The sequence below is a fragment of the Carassius carassius genome, chromosome 11 (genome assembly GCF_963082965.1).
Source record: "Carassius carassius chromosome 11, fCarCar2.1, whole genome shotgun sequence".
In the NCBI taxonomy this organism is placed as follows: Eukaryota; Metazoa; Chordata; class Actinopteri; order Cypriniformes; family Cyprinidae; genus Carassius; species Carassius carassius.
In genome coordinates, this window is record NC_081765.1 from 24,477,531 (window position 1) to 24,497,272 (window position 19,742).

The following is a 19,742-nucleotide window of genomic DNA, read 5'->3' on the forward strand; positions in this document are numbered from 1 at the left end:
TTTTACTGTATAGGATCCATTTAAAAAGGTGTGTGTGTGTGTGGTCTAAATTTGGATTTCTAAAGACATCTGAAATGGGGAGAGGGTGAATGCGACCTAGACGGAGATCAAGAAAGAACAGCAGGTCTTTGATATGGCCCAACAAGAGAAATACATTTAATGGATTTGTATTAGATCAAAGGGACTGAAAGGGGGGAATTACAATGCATTTGTCTAAGGTAGCATCTGTGTCCTTCTGGCATAAACAGATAAAACAACACAGAGAACCATTTGTAATCACAGGCTTACACACAAAATAAAAGCAATGCATTAAATGAAATTGGAAAACTCGTCAAAATGGCCTCACTTCAAATCATCCGCAGCTCATTCTCTTGTGTGGAACTGATTTTTCTCAGGCATTTAAGAATGTTTGGTGTCAGAAAAGCGCAGCTTAGCTATATACACAGATTACTGCCAAAGCTCTTGCATAATAGGTTCTAAGACCTCATGTTAAGCTTTCAGATTTACAGAGCAACGGCTTTAACATGCAATAGTATTTAGACATAAGCTAACAATTCTGACGTTGCATAATACTTAGAATGTTATAGGACGAGTCCAGGACTGCAGGACAGCCCCTCTTTGGCTCCACAGTATACAGATCAACAGCAGGACTGTATTATCTTTTAGCCACTTGAGGTTTCCTGACGCGTTTCTTGGTTTCCCACATCGTCATGGTTTCCTCACAATCAGTGTAAAACATGCAAGGGAGGAAAAACCAAACAATAATGAAAAAAAGCATTAGATTTTTGTTTTCGTTTTGTTTAATTAATCGTTTAAACATAGGGAAAGATTTATGTTTAAAAAAATAAGATCTGCAATTTTTGCACACCTATTAAATATACATTATTCCGCGCCTGTGTGTCTGTGTGTGTTATCTTTTTTTCCAGTATTTTTTGTTCATTACTGTATTTTTATAAATGTTTTATGGTTATCATTCCTTATACCTCTTTAATCATTTAGTTATTTTTGTGCATCATAAAATAGCCTACATAATTTTATTATTCTTATAAAATTATGACACCGTATTGCTCAAAAGTCATGTAATAATAATAATAATAATAATAAAATAATAATAATAATAATTATTATTATTTTCTTATTCCAGACAGGCAAGCTACTACTGTGAATTTCACTTTATTGTTAACTATTAAGAGTAATATGCATTGGTAAAAAAAAAACGTTGTCTCTCAATGGATTCAGACCTTAGAATTACACTTCCCTTCTCGTGCGCGCACACACAGAGACCATAGAGACACACAGGCAACACAAAGAATGTGCTGCTATTTTCCTATTGGTTGTTCCGTTTCTACACAAACGTGTGATTGAGACTCGCATATATGAGTTGAGCTGCAGCAGACCCCCTGATGATCTCATGCTCTGCTCTACACTTGAAAGGGGCTTTGAAAGTGAACGTGAAGTAGCACAGCCGCCGTTCACAAGCGAAAATGGGAGTTGGGGTAAGTTAAATATGTTTCAATAATTGTACGTGGTTAATTTGAAGCATATATTTAGGGAGATGCACTTATGACGGATATTTTCAGAAATATAAGTATTATATTGAGTATGCGAAGATCGCTGGTGACAAATACCAGCTCTGTAATAAATAACTAGGCGTTTCCACGAATTTTGTATAACTTAAACGAAAATATTATTAATGTATTAGGCTATATTTTATCTTAAATGTATGGCTGTTATAAAATTATACACACACCAAATATGCATAGGTGTATATGTAATTTATGTACATGAGACCCAAAAGTCTGAAACCAAATTGAATATATATATATAAGTCTGTGATATATGTGGTAAGTAGCCTAATCTTTACATATATATTTTAAACAAGACCAAAAAATGTTTTATGTGTGTTTCAGATTCAATTTTGTGTAACTGTGCTGTTGGAGTACTTTATTGTTTCTAATGCTATGATTGCTGACTGAAAGTATAGTGTAGTAGGCTGCAGTATGACCTGTGCAGTACTTGCAGTTCTCATCATTATTCATCACTATTTATAGCTTTATTTGCATACTTAGTGTGGAATCAGGATTTAGTTTTGCTAATAACTTTCAACATTATATATATATATATATATATATATATATATATATATATATATATATATATATATATATATATATATATATATATATATATGTATGTATATGTTCTTGTGTAGTGTAGTATTTAGGCCTTTTCCTTACTTCCTAACACTAGTTCTAGAGCCCCATGTTGTTGTTTTAGAGTGAGGTTTTCTCTCCTTCCCTTAAGAACATGGTGTGATTTATCTAGGTCAGTGCACCTGAATTACCACAAAACTTTACTAATCCTTTGTAATAAGAATAGAAGAAAAAGGTCAAGATGCAGTTACTTTATGACTCCTAATGTGCTGCAGCTGTTTTCATAATGTAGACTCAAAGGTTCTTTTACAGTACAACCAAACCGCTGTGTTAATTGGGACTGTTTACAAATGCTGAGAATTTGTTTTGAGGTCATACAATGAAATCAGATCTAAACAATCCTCTAATTCATTTTTCATTCTCACAAACAGTTGATCCTATCACACTCCTGTGTGTGTTGCCACTAAGGTGGCTTAACGTGTTTGCCTAAGGCAACATTTGTACTCTGAACTGAACAGGTGAATAAAACATGAACACTTTGTGTGGGTGTTTATCTGTTGCATGTTTGCGGATATGTGAAACTAAACAGATATTCTGAGAAAAACGAATGATACTCCCAGCTTTGCTTACTCATGTTCTCTTTGGGAAATTAAATATACTGAGGGAAAAGGCTTTGTTGCTTCTGCTTATTTCTTTTGATTGGATAGAAGCCAATGTGACATGGTTGCTTCCATGTCACTAGCTGAGATTGGCCCTCTGCCACAGAACATTATTAGATTTGTGCATGCCATGTAGAAGATCATGTCAAGAAAAAACTGATCACTTCGAAATACATAAAAGACCCTTGACAACTCAGGAGCTTGGCAGCAGTTTGAATATGTTTTGGTAATCAGATAGTTGGGCTTGCTCTCATCTTCACCACAGGAGGTACAATGTAATAAGTTCAAGATTCAGAAAGTATGTAAAAGCACAATAAAGGGATCAGAAAAGTGATAACTTGAAAAGTTTAGTGCACAAATCAATTCAATTTTGATTTTGAACCTTTTTAGAAGCTTGAAAACTTGAAAGCTTAGAATTTAAAGCTTAGTAACTGCATGAAAAATTGTTAGCAGACTGTAGTCTTTAGAATTTCTAATTTTATGTACCATAGAAGAAAGTAAAATGGGTTTGAAACAATAATAAATAAGCAATGACAGAATTTAATTTAATTTAATTTAATTTAATTTAATTTAATTTAATTTAATTTAATTTAATTTAATTTAATTTAATTTAATTTAATTTAATTTAATTTAATTTAATTTAATTTAATTTAAATATTTTGTTTCATTTTATTTTGTTTTGTTTTGGGGTTATTTTATTTTATTTGTTTTTAGGTGAATTATTTCTTTACCTTTTTTCCACAATATTTAAACCATTGACTCAGTAACAAGATCTTACAAGGTTGTTATTTGATGTTTCGAACATCTATTTCAGGATGGACGGGACCAGTACGAGCTGGCGGCAACGTCAGAGCAAGGAGGAAAGAAAAAGAACAAAAACAAGAAAAAGGAGAAAGATATGGATGAGCTAAAAAAAGAAGTGAATTTGGTAAGACTTTACTTAGCTTTGGTCAATATGGTACACTGATAATTTTTCCAAAACTGAGTCTTTCTGTATACAATCTATTTCAGGATGATCACAAACTGACTTTGGAAGAGCTCCACCGTAAATATGGCACAGACTTGAGCAGAGTAAGTTCACGAAACGTCTCCAAGTTCTCTTTTATGAAATGACTCTTAATAAATCTCTAGTGATTAATAACTAACATAGTCACCTTTATTTATATAGCGCTTTAAACAAAATACATAGTCCTGTCTTTGACTTAACCAGGGTCTCACAAGCGCTCGTGTAGCAGAGATTCTGGCCCGTGATGGTCCTAATGCCCTCACTCCACCTCCAACCACCCCAGAGTGGGTGAAATTCTGTAAGCAGATGTTTGGAGGCTTCTCTATGCTGTTGTGGACTGGTGCCCTTCTCTGCTTTCTTGCATATGGTATTCAGGCAGCAATGGAAGATGAGCCAGCCAATGACAATGTGAGGGGATGCTGAAAAAAAAATATTTAAATGTGTGTTCTGCTTCCTAGATATGTTTTACCTAGTATTGTTTATCCCTTTTTGCAATGCAGCTGTATTTGGGAGTTGTGCTGTCAGCTGTGGTGATTGTCACTGGCTGTTTCTCATACTATCAAGAAGCTAAAAGCTCAAAAATTATGGACTCTTTCAAGAATTTGGTTCCCCAGGTATTTTTTTTTTTTCAGTTTAGTTATTTTTGCTATTGAATTTTTCTTGAAATCGAATAAACTAATGTATAATAATGTATAAATAAATTGTAGTTTTGTATCCTTATGAATGTTTTGTTTAGATTAATCTTTTTTTCTTTCTAGCAAGCATTGGTTGTCCGTGATGGTGAGAAGAATCATATCAATGCTGAAGAGGTGGTGGTTGGTGATCTGGTGGAAGTAAAAGGTGGTGACAGGATCCCTGCTGACCTGAGAATCATAGCCTCGCATGGCTGCAAGGTTATTATGAGCCGCTATATCTGGCCTGATCAGTGTAGTGTGAACATCACATTTCCTTGCTGTGGCAGTGACATTATATAAAAATAGCTCTTAAATTGGGTGTTTTAAGGTGGATAACTCCTCTCTGACTGGAGAATCAGAGCCTCAGACACGTTCCCCGGATTTCTCAAATGATAATCCTCTAGAGACAAGGAATATTGCTTTCTTCTCCACCAACTGTGTAGAAGGTATTTTATATTCTCATTCACTACAGATTAAGGCTGTCACGATATTAGATTTTTCATATCACGGTTATTGTGGCCATAAGAATTCACAATATCGATATATCGTGATATCTATAGAAACCTTGGGGGGGGGGGGATACTATCAAGTTCAACGGTATGATGAATAAATATTAATGGTAACACTTTACAATAAGATGTCATTTATTAACTAACATGAATGAACAGTTAGTGAACAATACATTTATTACACAATTTATTAATTTTAATGTTAATAAAAATAGTCGTTCATTGTTCATGTTAGTTCATAGTACATTAATGTTTACAAACACAACTTGAGATTTAAATAATGCATAAGTAAATGCTGAAATTAACATGAACTAAGATTAATAAATGCTGTGAAAATATTGTTCATTATTATTTATGTCATTTATATGTGTTAACTTATGTAATTAACTAATGAACCTTATTGAAGAATGACCGCAGATGAGGCATTAAGTGCATGGCACTGAAACCAACTTAACATTTTACAGAGTTTAATGTAGAAATGTGGTCGCTCAGTTTTTCAAGATCAGTTTTAATCATGTAACTGACTGTTAATAGATTTGAACGAAGAAATAAAGTGTTACTCCACACAGGCGATTTATTGCAAATAAAAAAAACAAAGACAAGTAAAGAAAACGCGGTACTTATTAAGATAGTCACCCTTTAAGTATATGAACACAGAAAACCGCTGTTAATAGGTTATATAATATTTCCCAGTCTATGACTTGTAAAATAATGTCAACTTACTCTGATGAACACGGCTCTCCTCGGAGCAGCTGTGAGCGCTGCGTCTTCTTCTTGTGTGACAGTGTCAGCGTTAAGGCACAATACTGCCACCTGGGCACTCAACCAGGTACTGGCGCTTGAGTATTTAAATGTGGTGTTATCATAAGAGAACTGTTCATTTTAAATATTGCGGTATATCGTCACACACGAAATTAACACGATATCGATAATTGTTGCTTTGAATATCACGGTTATCGTCAATACCGGTATATCGCGACACCCCTACTACAGATGTTGAATAAAGTGTTTTTACACCTATTCTTAAAAATCTAGTAGACTTCATTATAATTACATTTATTTCATATTAATTCATATTTTTATATTTATACTTTTATTTAATTATTGCTCACTTTGACATTAAGCGGTGACAAATGATTGTCCTGAAGGGATAGTTCACCCCAAAATGAAAATTTGATGTTTATCTGCTTACCTCCAGGGCATCCAAGATGTAGGTGACTTTGTTTCTTCTGTAGAACACAGATTTTTAGCTCAAACCGTTGCAGTCTATCAGACTTAAAATGTAAGTGGATGGGAATCACGGCTAAAACATACAATAAAACAACAACAACAAAAAAAACATACAAAAACAAAACCAAATTAAACCCTGCGGCTCGTGACAATACATTGATGTGTAAAGACACAAAACAATATATATATATTTTTTACCTCTGATTCATGCAATGTCCGAACTGTTAGAACTCTTCTAAGCGCGTGAACCATTGACACTCTATCTACAATCTGAATTAGGAGTGTCAATGGTCCACTTGAGAGATAGGTGGCAGTAATGCACATATAAGTCTGCGATCCGCCATAAAGCAAGAAGAAGAAGAAGACACCTCAAGCGCCTGCTGCTGAGGTCGCGCACAACAGGACACACTCAGAAGAGTTCTAACAGTTTGGACATTGCATGAATCAGAGGTAAAAAATGTAATTAATACCTAATCGGATTCTTGCACAGACCGATCGTTTTGTTTCTTTACACATCAATGTATCGTCACAAGCTGCAGGGTTTAATTTGGTTTTGTTTGTGTATGATATATATATATATATATATATATATATATATATATATATATATATATATATATATATATATATATATATATATATATATATATATATATATTTATTGTATGTTTTAGCCATAATTCCCATCTACTTACATTGTAAAACTGATAGACTGCAACAGTTTGAGCTAGAAATCTTGGTTTGTGTTCTACTGAAGAAACAAAGTCACCTACATCTTAGATGCCCTGGTGGTAAGCAGATGAACATAAAATACAATTTTTTGGGTGAACTCTCCCTTTAAGGAGTCAATCAGTGAGTCAATGACTCAACCTATTCAATAAAAAACACTGATTTGCTCAGAAATGAAACAATGTAATGCCAATGATTAATTCTATGGTGTTGCTATTTCTACTGTATTTCTATAGTTCTAGCTATTTTCAGCTACGTTTGTTGACAAAACAAAAATAGACAAAGTAACTTGAGATGTATCTAAAATGAAAATTATTCAATATTAAATCTTTTGTAATAAGCGTTTTTACCGTCAATTTTGATCAGTTTAATGAGTCTTTAATGAGTCACAGTGTGTGTTCACGGTGTGTGTGTGTGTGTTTGCTTGAATAGATTAAATGCAGAGCAGAAATTCCAAATATAGGACACTCATTCATATATGTGTCATATATGTGTCTATTTTACATTTGACATTTTTGAATAACAGCCCGATGCTTTGGTGTCCTCTATTTCTCATCTTACACTTCACATTTGTTATTACTGGTACCACAGGTACTGCACGTGGCATCGTCATTAGCACCGGAGACCGTACTGTAATGGGACGAATTGCCACACTTGCGTCTGGACTAGAGGTTGGGCGCACCCCCATCTCCATTGAGATTGAGCACTTCATCCATATCATCACAGGCGTGGCCGTCTTTCTGGGCGTTTCTTTCTTTATTCTGTCTCTCGTTCTTGGTTACTCCTGGCTGGAGGCTGTCATCTTTCTTATTGGCATCATTGTGGCCAATGTGCCTGAAGGTCTTCTCGCTACAGTCACGGTTAGTTAGTTTGGTTTTATTTTATTTATTTCAAAGGGACAATGCATATGAATGAACATAGCTTTTCAGTAATGTACATATGCCAAAGTTAGCCCCCAGGCTATTTTACATTTGTAGTCCCATGTGAGGCCCTCAACAATACCTAGTAACACAGCTAAACATTTAATTTAAACATGATTCGACTTCATTTAAAAGACACTACAGTTAACAATAACATATAAGAAAAGCCGCAATTAGCAAACAGGGCATCTAATATGGCATACTCATACATGACGGACACACACATATACACATACACAGTAAAGTGCTACTCAAAGTGCATTAAGTGCATTATCAATTTCTTAAAGTGCTATTAGATGCTGCCAAGTGCTTGTTTGGTATACATACATACACTTATAAAGTAATACAATGAACCGTACCCATTTATCTAAATTACAACAATTATCATTAGTGGGCACATAATTGATTTGTTTTAAGCCATTGTTTAAGTTGGTTCTTAAAACTGGGCAAAGTCGGGCTTTCTCTCACAGCAACCGGTAATTTGTTTAAACTTACTTTGTTTGAAGATAAGGCCCTTATATTTGCATGACACCTACTCTCTGTTTTTTGTTCTTTAGGTTTGTCTCACCCTCACAGCTAAACGCATGGCTAAGAAAAACTGTTTGGTTAAGAACCTTGAGGCTGTTGAAACGCTGGGCTCAACCTCAACCATCTGTTCTGATAAAACTGGCACATTAACGCAGAATCGCATGACCGTAGCCCACATGTGGTTTGATAACCAGATCCATGAGGCTGACACCACAGAGAATCAGAGCGGGGCCTCCTTTGACCGCAGCTCAGCCACCTGGGAATCATTGGCTCGTATTGCTGGGCTCTGCAACAGGGCTGTGTTTCTGGCAGAACAGACAGATGTGCCAATTCTGAAGGTTAGTTTTTGATTTGATGCACAGCAATTATATGACTAACATGTGTCACAGGGTGTAGGTCACTGCACGATTTACATGACTTTTGGTGGGTATCTGCTTTTTTAAAGAAGCAGTGCAGTTTGTGTTTGTAAATTATTTCTTAATTAATTTCTTTCTAAAAGAACGTATATATGATGGTTCAATTGTTATATACATTATATACATTTATCCCATCCAATAATGTCACATATGTCATCTCTTCATTGTAGATATTGTTTATATATATTTTTATATATATATATACTTCTCACTTGTGTGGTTAAATGTTTAGAGAGATGTTGCTGGTGATGCGTCTGAATCTGCTCTTCTGAAATGCATTGAGCTTTGCTGTGGATCAGTGAAAGAAATAAGAGACAAGTACACCAAAGTGGCAGAAATCCCTTTCAACTCTACAAACAAATATCAGGTACTGGAATTAGGATCTTGCATCTCTACTTATAGTACAAAAAAAAAGGGTTTTATCTTATCTTTATCTGATATTATATGATGCTTTGCTTGCATTGGCAGCTGTCAGTGCACAAGAACCCAAATGGTTGCACAGAATCTAAACACCTGCTGGTGATGAAAGGAGCCCCAGAGAGAATCCTGGACCGCTGTGCTACTATATTGTTCCAAGGGAAGGAGCAACCTTTGGATGATGAAATGAAAGAAGCCTTTCAGAATGCTTATCTGGAGCTTGGGGGCCTTGGGGAAAGAGTTTTAGGTAAAATAGAAAAAGCTGCTTCTTCAAAGAAACGTTGTGAGTTCACATGAGAACACTGTGAACTGATCATTCACATTCTTGTCCAACAGGATTCTGCCATTTCTACCTCCCTGATGAACAGTTTCCAGACGGCTTCCAGTTTGATACTGAAGATGTGAATTTCCCTACTGAGAATCTGTGCTTTGTGGGTCTCATGTCAATGATCGACCCTCCACGTGCTGCTGTGCCTGATGCTGTGGGCAAATGCAGAAGTGCAGGAATCAAGGTAAAGCAGAGATGCAAATCCATTACAATGTGCTGAAATGATTATATAATTATAGTTTACATATATTTACATTTGTTTACATATATTTCTCAACTGTTAGGTTATCATGGTAACTGGTGACCATCCTATCACTGCCAAAGCCATAGCAAAGGGTGTTGGTATTATTTCTGAGGGTAATGAGACTGTGGAAGACATTGCTGCTCGCTTGAATATCCCTGTCAATGAGGTCAATCCCAGGTATCGTGTTAGTTTTACTAAAAAATTTTAATTTTCCCTTACATGAAGCTAATAAGTCAATAAAATGCTCTCTTTTCAGAGATGCAAAGGCCTGTGTGGTTCATGGTGGAGACCTGAAGGACCTCACAGCTGAACAGTTAGATGACATTCTGAAGTACCACACAGAAATTGTGTTCGCCAGAACGTCCCCACAGCAGAAACTTATTATTGTTGAGGGATGTCAACGTCAGGTAATCATTAAACTTCTGAATAAATCTAAATAATGGACTGTTGTGTTCTAAATACTTAAATTAGAGATTTCAGAACAGTGGTTTCCTAACTTTTTGATGCCAAAGATCACCAAATAGGATCCCTCTTGTGAGGAATCCCCTTTCTAAAATAAAGAGGCAACTTAAGTATTTGTATGTACTTTACAGAAGTAGATTAATACTTTTATTCAATTCTTAAAGGAACACTCCACTATTTTTTTGAATATAGGCTCATTTTCCAACTCCCCTAGAGTTAAACAGTTGAGATTTACTGTTTTTGAATACTTTCAGCCAATATCTGGGTCTGGAGGTAGCACTTTAGCTGTAGCTTAGCATAGATCATCGAATCTGATTAGACTGTTAGCATCTCGCTCAAAAATGACCAAAGAGTTTTTATATTTTTCATATTTAAAACTTGACTCTTCTGTAGTTACATCATGAACTTACTGAGAGAAAATGAAAAGTTGAATTTTTTTTAGGCTGATATGGCTAGGAACTATACTATCATTCTGGCATATCAGCATAGAAAATTGCAACTTTTAATTTTCCGTCAGTCTTAGTACACAATGTAACTACAGAAGAGTCGAGTTTTAAATAGGAAAAGTATCTCATTGGTAATTAATTGAGTGAGATGCTAACGGTCTAAACCGATTCAATGATATATGCTAAGCTAGAGCTAAAGTGCTACCGCTAGACCCGGAGAACGCCAGAAGGGATTCGAAAACAGTAAAACTCAACTGTTTAACTCTAGGGTTTGAAGGTAGAGTTGGAAAATGAGCGTATTTTCAAAAATAGTGGAGTGTTCCTTTAAAAAAAGTATCACAGTTTTCATAAAAATATTAAGCAGCAAAACTGTTAGGAAATGTTTAGAAAATAGCAATTTGGGGTTAATGTTAAACATACATGTATACATACATAAATAAATAACCATTTCTGTTCCAAAGGGAGCCATTGTGGCTGTAACAGGGGATGGTGTGAATGATTCTCCAGCACTGAAGAAGGCTGATATTGGTGTTGCTATGGGCATTGCTGGCTCAGATGTGTCCAAACAGGCTGCTGACATGATCCTCCTGGATGACAACTTTGCATCAATTGTCACTGGTGTAGAGGAAGGTACGGGGGACCTTTTTTTCACATCTTCTCAATGTTGTTGGCTCCTTAATTAGCGCTTTCTCTCCACTCTAGGCCGGCTGATCTTTGACAATTTGAAGAAGTCCATTGCTTACACCCTGACCAGTAACATCCCTGAGATCACACCCTTCCTGTTCTTCATTATCGCCAACATCCCCTTACCTCTAGGAACTGTTACCATTCTATGTATTGACCTGGGAACAGATATGGTCAGTGCAGAACTCACTGGGTTATTTTCTTTTTCACACTTGCATTTGGTACTTTATCTCTACAAGCGATGACAGTTAATCATTTTGTTTTGTTTTCAAGGCTCCTGCTATTTCTCTGGCATACGAGGCTGCTGAGAGTGATATCATGAAGAGACAGCCCAGAAACCCTAAAACAGACAAATTGGTGAATGAAAGACTTATTAGCATTGCATATGGACAGATAGGTAGGTGCTATTTTGTGGCTTTGTTTCAGGATCCAAAATGGTAGAGCATCGCTCTAAAAGTTAAAAAAAAAAAAAAAAAAGTTATGAGTAAATTTCCTAGAGAACACATCCAAGAAGAATTTTCCAGAATCAATTCATTCATTTTTAATTAAATTTGATCAGGTGCTAAATTAGTATGTTGATCCAAGTTTTTCCTGACTAACATGGTATCATATAAAAGCTTTTCATGTCAAAATGTGAAAATGGCTCCACATTTTGAAAATAGCTTTAATGCAAGATTTTATCTTGTTGTGCAGGTATGATTCAGGCTCTGGCTGGATTTTTCACATACTTTGTCATTCTTGCTGAGAATGGCTTTTTGCCATCAAGACTATTAGGAATTCGTGTATATTGGGATGACAAGCATATAAATGATCTGGAGGACAGTTATGGGCAACAATGGGTAGGTACTATGAATTACTTCACAGCTGTGAAGTGTGAACCATAAATTTGCTACATGTTAGTCAGGGGGATTTTTATTCTAAAGAGCATTGTTTTGATTAACAAATATGTTTAGTGCAAGTGCAACTACTATGTATTCCAGAAAGAGGAAGTCATTTTTTAACACATACGAAACTGTTTGGGATGGGTAATTTTTTTTATGTTATTTTAAAGAAGTCTCTTCTCATGTTCACCAAGGCTGTATTTATTTTTATGAAATTTATTCCTGTGATGCCAAAGCTGAATTTTCAGCAGCCATTACTCCAGTCTTCACTGTCACATGATCCATCAGAAATCATTCTAATATGCTGATTTGATGCTAAAGAAACATTTTTTTTCAGAATTCTTTCGAGAACAGCATTTATTTCAAATGGAAATCTTCTGGAACATTATAAATGTCTTTACTGTCACTTTTTATCAATTCTTGCTGAATAAATGTATTAATTTCTTTAAAAACAATCTTACCGACTATTGACCAGTACTACTGTATATCAGCTAAAATCGAATGTAGTCAACAGTTAGTCAATTAAGGTGTGCATTAGCATTTAGTTATACAAAATAATGTTATGTTTTTTCAGACATATGAACAGAGAAAGATTGTGGAGTTCACTTGCCACACAGCATTCTTCGCCAGCATTGTGATCGTGCAGTGGGCCGATCTGATTATCTGCAAGACCAGGCGTAATTCTGTCTTCCAGCAGGGAATGAAGTGAGTCTGGAAGAACAGATGAGCTCCGAATAAGCGTAAACCATGTACTTGAGGAGATTTTCTTTTATTCACTGTCTGTTTACTGCATTTTTGTCCTACAAGGAACAAAATCTTGATCTTTGGATTGTTTGAGGAAACAGCACTGGCGGCTTTCTTGTCTTATTGCCCTGGCATGGATGTGGCTCTCAGAATGTACCCACTCAAGTAGGCTAAAATATATTTGTAGAAAATAAATATGCAGTTTTTTTCTTGGCTGCTTCTTTGGTTTATATTCTGTGCTCTATCTACAGGCTCAATTGGTGGTTCTGTGCCCTCCCGTACTCTCTTCTCATCTTTATTTATGATGAAATCAGAAAGCTCGTCCTTAGACGGAACCCTGGAGGTAATCAGGAAATTGCAACCTTGTTTTAACCAATTTGTACTGTATTGTAGGATTCAAAAAAATAGTATACTAATGTATGTTTAAGTACTGTATGAGTACATAGTTTTATATTTTTCAACTGTAAAAGTAAAAATAAGTTTTTATTTCATTGCAGGTTGGGTGGAAAGAGAGACGTACTACTAGACCATCATGTTAGCACTACTTCACTGTGTTATCTTTGTGATGTAACAGTAGTTTTGCTGTTCTGAATTTAACATACACATTTTAAAATATTTTTATATAGAATGATTGTAGTACTAAGATTCTGCTGACATGCTAAATATAGTCTTGAAAAAAGTTTTTAATTGTGGAATCTGAATAAACTGTCAACTTCACAAAAATGTGGTCTCATTTAATAACTAGATTTTTATACTTACATGTCAGTTATCTTGTTAGTATGGAACGACTTATGGACCTTTAAATGTGCCAGTGATGTTTTTTACTTCAGTGTTGACTACATTTCCAAGTGTAATTCACATAAGAAAGTTAACTTATACTTGCGTATAAATGTATTCTTAAAATTTATAAATGTTTTTAAGAAACACATAGAATATACTTGACAGCAGTGGTGTAAAACAAGAGAGACATGACAAGGATAGGTAAGGTTGCTTGTTATATAGTTTGTACTAGAATGTGTGCGTGTGTGTGTTATAATTTGCTCACTGGATTTCGAGATGGCTTAGAGCCTAGTAACCCAGAAGAATAGAATCATGTTGGCATGGATACACAGCAGTAGCCCTAAACTATTTCATTCAGTTAAAGGAACAGAATGTGCCTGTGTTTTCCTCTCCGTCCTTATTCATTTAGAGCCCATTGGAATGTTAAGCCACTCTTCTTTTTGTTATCTTCTGCAGTGGTGTTCCCACTGATTTGGCTTAACACACACACCAAAACTGAAACGAACCACTCATTTTCCCACGTAAGATGCACAGTAATTCAACCACTTTTTATATTCCAAATTGTGACTATATTGTCTACTGTATGATTAGTTTTGATCATGAGCAGCATGAAAGGGCAGTGATACATGTCCCCTTTCCACTTCTTGATAAATACTTTGTCATAATTTATTCAGTCTATTAGTGCATGCAATTTTATTTATTTATGTATTTATTTTTTGCAGTCAAATAAAATGCTAAACGTTTATCTCAGCCAACTTGGTTGTGAATGTGGGTAACAACATTAATTTTGGCAAAGTGAGTCAGTAGTTGAATATATACTGTTAAGCTTAAATATTATTCAGGAATAACATAGGAATCAAGGTCATGTCACTGCATGACATTTTTTGGTCCCCATGAGGAAACAAGCTTATAAAACATACAGAACAGTCTTTTTAAAAAAATCTTAAAATGCTGAAAGTTTTGTGTGAGGGTTAGTTTTGGGGATAATACTAGGGTAATAGGATAGAAAATACAGTTCGTACAGGTTAAAAAGCATTACATTTATGAACCAACCCCATAAAACACAGAAACCCAATGTGTGTGTGACTGTTTGGCACAATTTATCCAAACCGACTAAAAAAATGAGGACTACAACAAGTAAATCAACACAGGAAGTGCTCGTAATAAAACGTTTTAGACTTTTTTCAGATTACTAGACAGGGATTAAGGAAAGAGAAAGTGTTTTTTTTATTTATTTCCACTTTATTTAATTAAGGCTCCTCATATGTTTATGCCAAACCCAGCACCTGACCCTAATCTGGCTGATCCAGATCCTGACACAGCCAGATGGGTCCACGGTCAGTATTACTCTCATTCATGTCAGTTCTGTCTTGTTTAATTGTCTTTTTTTATTTGCATGTATCTCCTTGTCAACCTTCTTGTTCCACACCTGTGCCTAGTTAACCCATTGAGTGTTTTATACACCTGCAGTTTGTCCCTTTTTTAGTCAATGTTTACCATATACTGTAGGCATTTCCTTATATTTTGTAATTGTTTTCCTGATTTCCTATTAAATATTTTGGATTTTAAATAGTCTTAAATGCTGCACTTGGGTTAAAATCTTATGTTGCATTCTCAAAGCATTAGAAGAGTCCTGCAGAGATACGAGGCATGTGAGTGACAGGCATGGATGCAACATTTACAGCGTTCTTTCCTTACAAAGATTGTGAAACATATTGTGTGATGTAAATGAAATGATCTGAATATTGATTTATTTACTGTGGAAATGTAGGACATTAGTAAATACAAATTATATGTAGAATTCAATTTGCAATCGAAAGAGTGACTGAGGTATAGGGAACTTGAGGTAGGCGACCCTAACCCTAATCCATAATGATAACCAACCAATTACTTCTCAGAAGTGTTGAGCTCCTTGTTCTCAGATCTCCCTCAAGTAGGCTATATACAGCGATAACAATACACACCAGAACCAAAATCCTTAGAGTTTTAGTTTAAAGTTTAGAATGTAAACAATCAAATGCTTTCGTGCACACTAGATTAAAAGGGGCTGGATTTTGAGTGAACAACTAGCTTACTTAACTATCAGTCGGTTTTTGATACAAAGCTTTTAAAATGCCTTCAGACAACATAAAATATAGCATGCGAATCTTATGGACTACTTTTACTTTTGGGACAATCACCTTCCTCTCATCACTTAACCTTGTGTTTCACGGCTGAAAACGACATATTTTGAGCAACATATAGTGGTGAGAACATTTAGGTATTTAGAAGGAACTGTTCCTTCCCATTTTTTTTTTTATTAAAGTGTTTTATTGTGTATATTTTTACAGCAAATAAAGTAGTCCTACTGGCAGAGAGGTCATCTGAGAGAAACTGAAGTAGCAAATTACTGATATTGAGGTTATGCATAGTATATAGTTTTTTTTTCTTGCACAAAATTTGCAATTTATATTAATTGAATATTATTAATAATTAGACAGGCCTGTATAGCACATGATTAATATGTACTGCTGGTATGGTATTTTTGGTCTTTTTTTAAAAACTTAACAGCTGTGGTCACGCTGAACTGTTGGTGTAGCTGCATGATGATAAACATTCTTCTTTTGTGTTACTTTAAATTTGAGAAGGACAGTGCAGTCAAGGCCTAGAAGGCCTCAAGAGCTTTTTTTTCCCATTGTGTGGGTCAATACCTTTATTAACCCAAAGCACTGAGTTTAAGCTCTAGCTTTTTTCTTAATCAGAATGTTGTATATTGTTTCCCACTAAATGTGACTTGGCGGTAACAGCATCACTCCACTAGCCTAGAGAGAATAGAGCTTTTGTTGGATTGAAAATGGCACTTGATTCAGAGGCCCATCGCTCCTTGACAAGAATGAAGTGCAGCTCTCAGCAAAAAGCTCAGTGGTGAAATTCTCATTTATTTTCTTCGCTCTCAGACAAGCACATAATCAGGGGACAGGAAAACTCATGACGTTCCTGTAATCAATAATTGACATATTGATAGTACTATATTATTAATAATGCTGCTTATGCTTTGAAAGATTGCCACTGGAGAGTTAATTGAAGATTTAAATGTTGTGCTTCTATGCAATAGGGTTCTTGGCAGTATATTTGTTTTTTTCATTATTTATATTGCCTTTTGACTTACAAATGTGAAAATATGGTCTGCTGAATGGTTCGCAGTGTAGGATGAGGCAATGGAAATGTCTAAGCAGTACAGACTGCAACAGGTTTCGTGGGCAGGATACATTTTGAACAGTGAGCAGTTCTGGTATTATGCGTATTGATCATATTGGTATTGAGCATAAGAATTTTTTTGTATTCTTGAAAGAAGTCTCTTTCTTCACACCGGCTGATTTTATTTGATTACAAATACAGTAAATTATGAAATTATGTTACAGCAACTGTTTTCTATTTTAATATTATTTTTTTTAAATGTAATTTATTCTTGTGAAGGTGCAAAGGTGAATTCTTAAAGGAAGGGTGTAAGAAAAATGAAATTGTGTCTCTTCTTCAATGATTGTTCATTGTGTTCATGGAATTTGTGTTATGTACTGTTTGTTCAGCAGAGGTCAAACTTTACTATTACACACTGTCCTCTTATTATAATATAATTTGAATGGGCACATTAAGTTTTCACTAAGTTACGTAAGAGATAAGAGATGGACACAGTATTTGCTTTGGACCTGTTGTTTTCAGAAATAAATCCTGCTGTTAAAGCATTAGTTGACACAAAAATGTAAATTCTGTAAATTCTGTCATCATTTACTCACTCTCGTCATTCCATCCAAGCCCTTCACACTTTTTTTTTCCTGAAACACAAAAGAAGATATTTTGAAGTGGAAAATTGTTTTTACCCATATGATGAATGACAATGGAATACAAAACTTAATTTCTACAGTTCAATCCTTGAATTTTTGATCTTCCTGTAAAGTTGCACTATATGTGAAAATGTTGGATTGAATTCTTAATAATAATAAAAAAAAATAATAATATTGGGTTATTTACCATTAAGAGGTCATACATGTTCATTTTATTTCATGTTCATTATTAGTTTGTGAAAAAAAAAAAAAAATAAATCCCTGCCTTATTCAGGCTTTTTTTTTTTTTTTTTTTTTTTTTTACACTCTGTCGCCCTCTGCTGACGATGGTATATTATTTATTCCCAGTTCATAAAATAAAACGTAGATCATGTCTGGGTGACATCTAATGCAGACACTGTTTTCATTCACACATTCACCTTCCAGTTTAACATACGCTTGCTTTTTCATAGCTTTCAATTTCACAGATATTTGAATGGTTTGCAGTTCACAAATATATATTTTAATGTGTCAGTAGACGCTATGAATCATCGACACCCTCCTTGAATAAACTCTCAGGGACAGAAGGAGGTATCAGAATCCTTCAGATCCCAATTACGTTGAGTTTCACACCCCCGGCGTGAGTTGAAGAGCCTGACACATCTGCAACGTAGTTATGTTCTGAAATGATACTTCCAGAGAAGTCATTTCCTGTTTGTTAGAGAACAGACGCTAAGGAATTGCTGGTGGATGTCAAACTGTAAACAAACACTTATCACCTAAACACACAGTCATTAACCTGTCAGGCATTAACATGTGCTTGTTAGCAGAGCAGATAATTATCATAAACTAGAGCTGCCCATAGTAAACACCACCGAAATGCTTAATCTTCTAACTGCTAAAAATGCTAAAATTCCGAAAGCTCACTGTTTTATTCAAATAAAAGTGATATATTTTTTCACAGCAGGTAATTTTTCAAACGTGACTATGCCCTTTTTGCAGTCCAAGTTGCACCCTCAAAACATAATGTGTAAATAAAGGCAATTTTTTAATATATATAGCCTATATATAAAGGGCACATTTCATTTTCTGGCTGTGCCACTTTTATATTATATATTTGACATTTTTATACAGTATATGACCTAATGTAATGCACACAGATGCTCAACTGTAATGACCATGATATAAACAAGTTAAATATTATATATCATGTTTAGAGAACTGCTGCTATATGAAAGAGTTCCCGACAGACTGAACAGAATGAACATTGCTAGCACATTTCTGTTCATTTATTTAATTTCATTTATCTGTGGAAGTAGCTGAAGGGAAATTCACAATTAAACAAAAAGATTGAGAAATGTTGGGTGGTCTCTTAAGTTTACAGTATTAGTTGGATAAAAGGATTTTAAATTGTGATACTTGGCTGCCTTATATTTATACAAATGTATGTTGAACAGGGATATAGCTACTTAGTCTATATTTGATAAACATTATTTGATTTGATTGATTATCTGTCCACAGATTTTACAACAATTTCATTATGAATTTACATTTAACAGTATAACTGCAATAGAAATTCCACCAAGAAAAGATTTACTGTTATTGTATATTATCTATATCCCTTGAACTGATGGGCTGATGCAGCATGAAGCCATTACTGTTATATGTGATTGCCTACCATGAGCTGTATAAAATCACACATAGTTTAATCAAGTTACGTCTGTAGTGTCCATTATGCATATGGAAAACTCAGCAGATGTGAAGAAGGTTATTATGACAACCTGAGGCTACTAACCATACTGCTGTATTGTAATTTTCAATTTATGATATTGCCTAGGTTTTCCTGACAATAAAAAATGAAACGGAAATTGAATGAAATAAAATGTATACAGCCCTACTGTAGTTTAAATAAAAAAAATAATAAAAATAATCAGTTGCTTATTTGTTGCACCCTCTTCTGGTGAAAGCTAATGATAGCACTGACAATTTGATTGCTTTATAAAACTCATATATCATGCAGACAAATGGGTGAGGAAGGCTACAGTTCTCATCTTCCTGGAACACAATTTATAATAATTGAAAAGTTCAGTCCAACATCCAGCATATTCAAGAACGTGGCATATGGAAGTACA

The 19,742-nt window shown here is 34.8% G+C and overlaps 1 protein-coding gene across 1 annotated transcript; it reads left to right on the top strand.

The window, feature by feature from the left end:
* Nucleotides 1–1,341: 1,341 nt before the first annotated feature.
* atp1a1b (ATPase Na+/K+ transporting subunit alpha 1b) lies at nt 1,342–13,744 on the top strand. The gene is made up of 22 exons (XM_059562256.1): nt 1,342–1,496; nt 3,627–3,740; nt 3,824–3,883; nt 4,023–4,226; nt 4,319–4,432; nt 4,577–4,711; nt 4,821–4,938; nt 7,552–7,820; nt 8,438–8,746; nt 9,057–9,191; nt 9,293–9,488; nt 9,578–9,753; nt 9,854–9,990; nt 10,070–10,220; nt 11,183–11,351; nt 11,424–11,578; nt 11,679–11,802; nt 12,099–12,244; nt 12,861–12,991; nt 13,094–13,195; nt 13,282–13,373; nt 13,528–13,744. Exons 1-22 carry the CDS (start codon nt 1,485–1,487, stop codon nt 13,554–13,556), a joined length of 3,078 nt encoding a protein of 1,025 aa, XP_059418239.1. The 5' UTR covers nt 1,342–1,484; the 3' UTR covers nt 13,557–13,744.
* The last annotated feature ends 5,998 nt before the right edge of the window (nt 13,745–19,742 follow it).

Bases quoted from the DNA above. Each gene is read 5' to 3' on its own strand.
- atp1a1b (XM_059562256.1), top strand. The intron at 4,712-4,820 runs GTTATTATGAGC...GGGTGTTTTAAG, and splicing joins TAGCCTCGCATGGCTGCAAG to GTGGATAACTCCTCTCTGAC. The intron at 13,374-13,527 runs GTAATCAGGAAA...ATTTCATTGCAG, and splicing joins CCTTAGACGGAACCCTGGAG to GTTGGGTGGAAAGAGAGACG.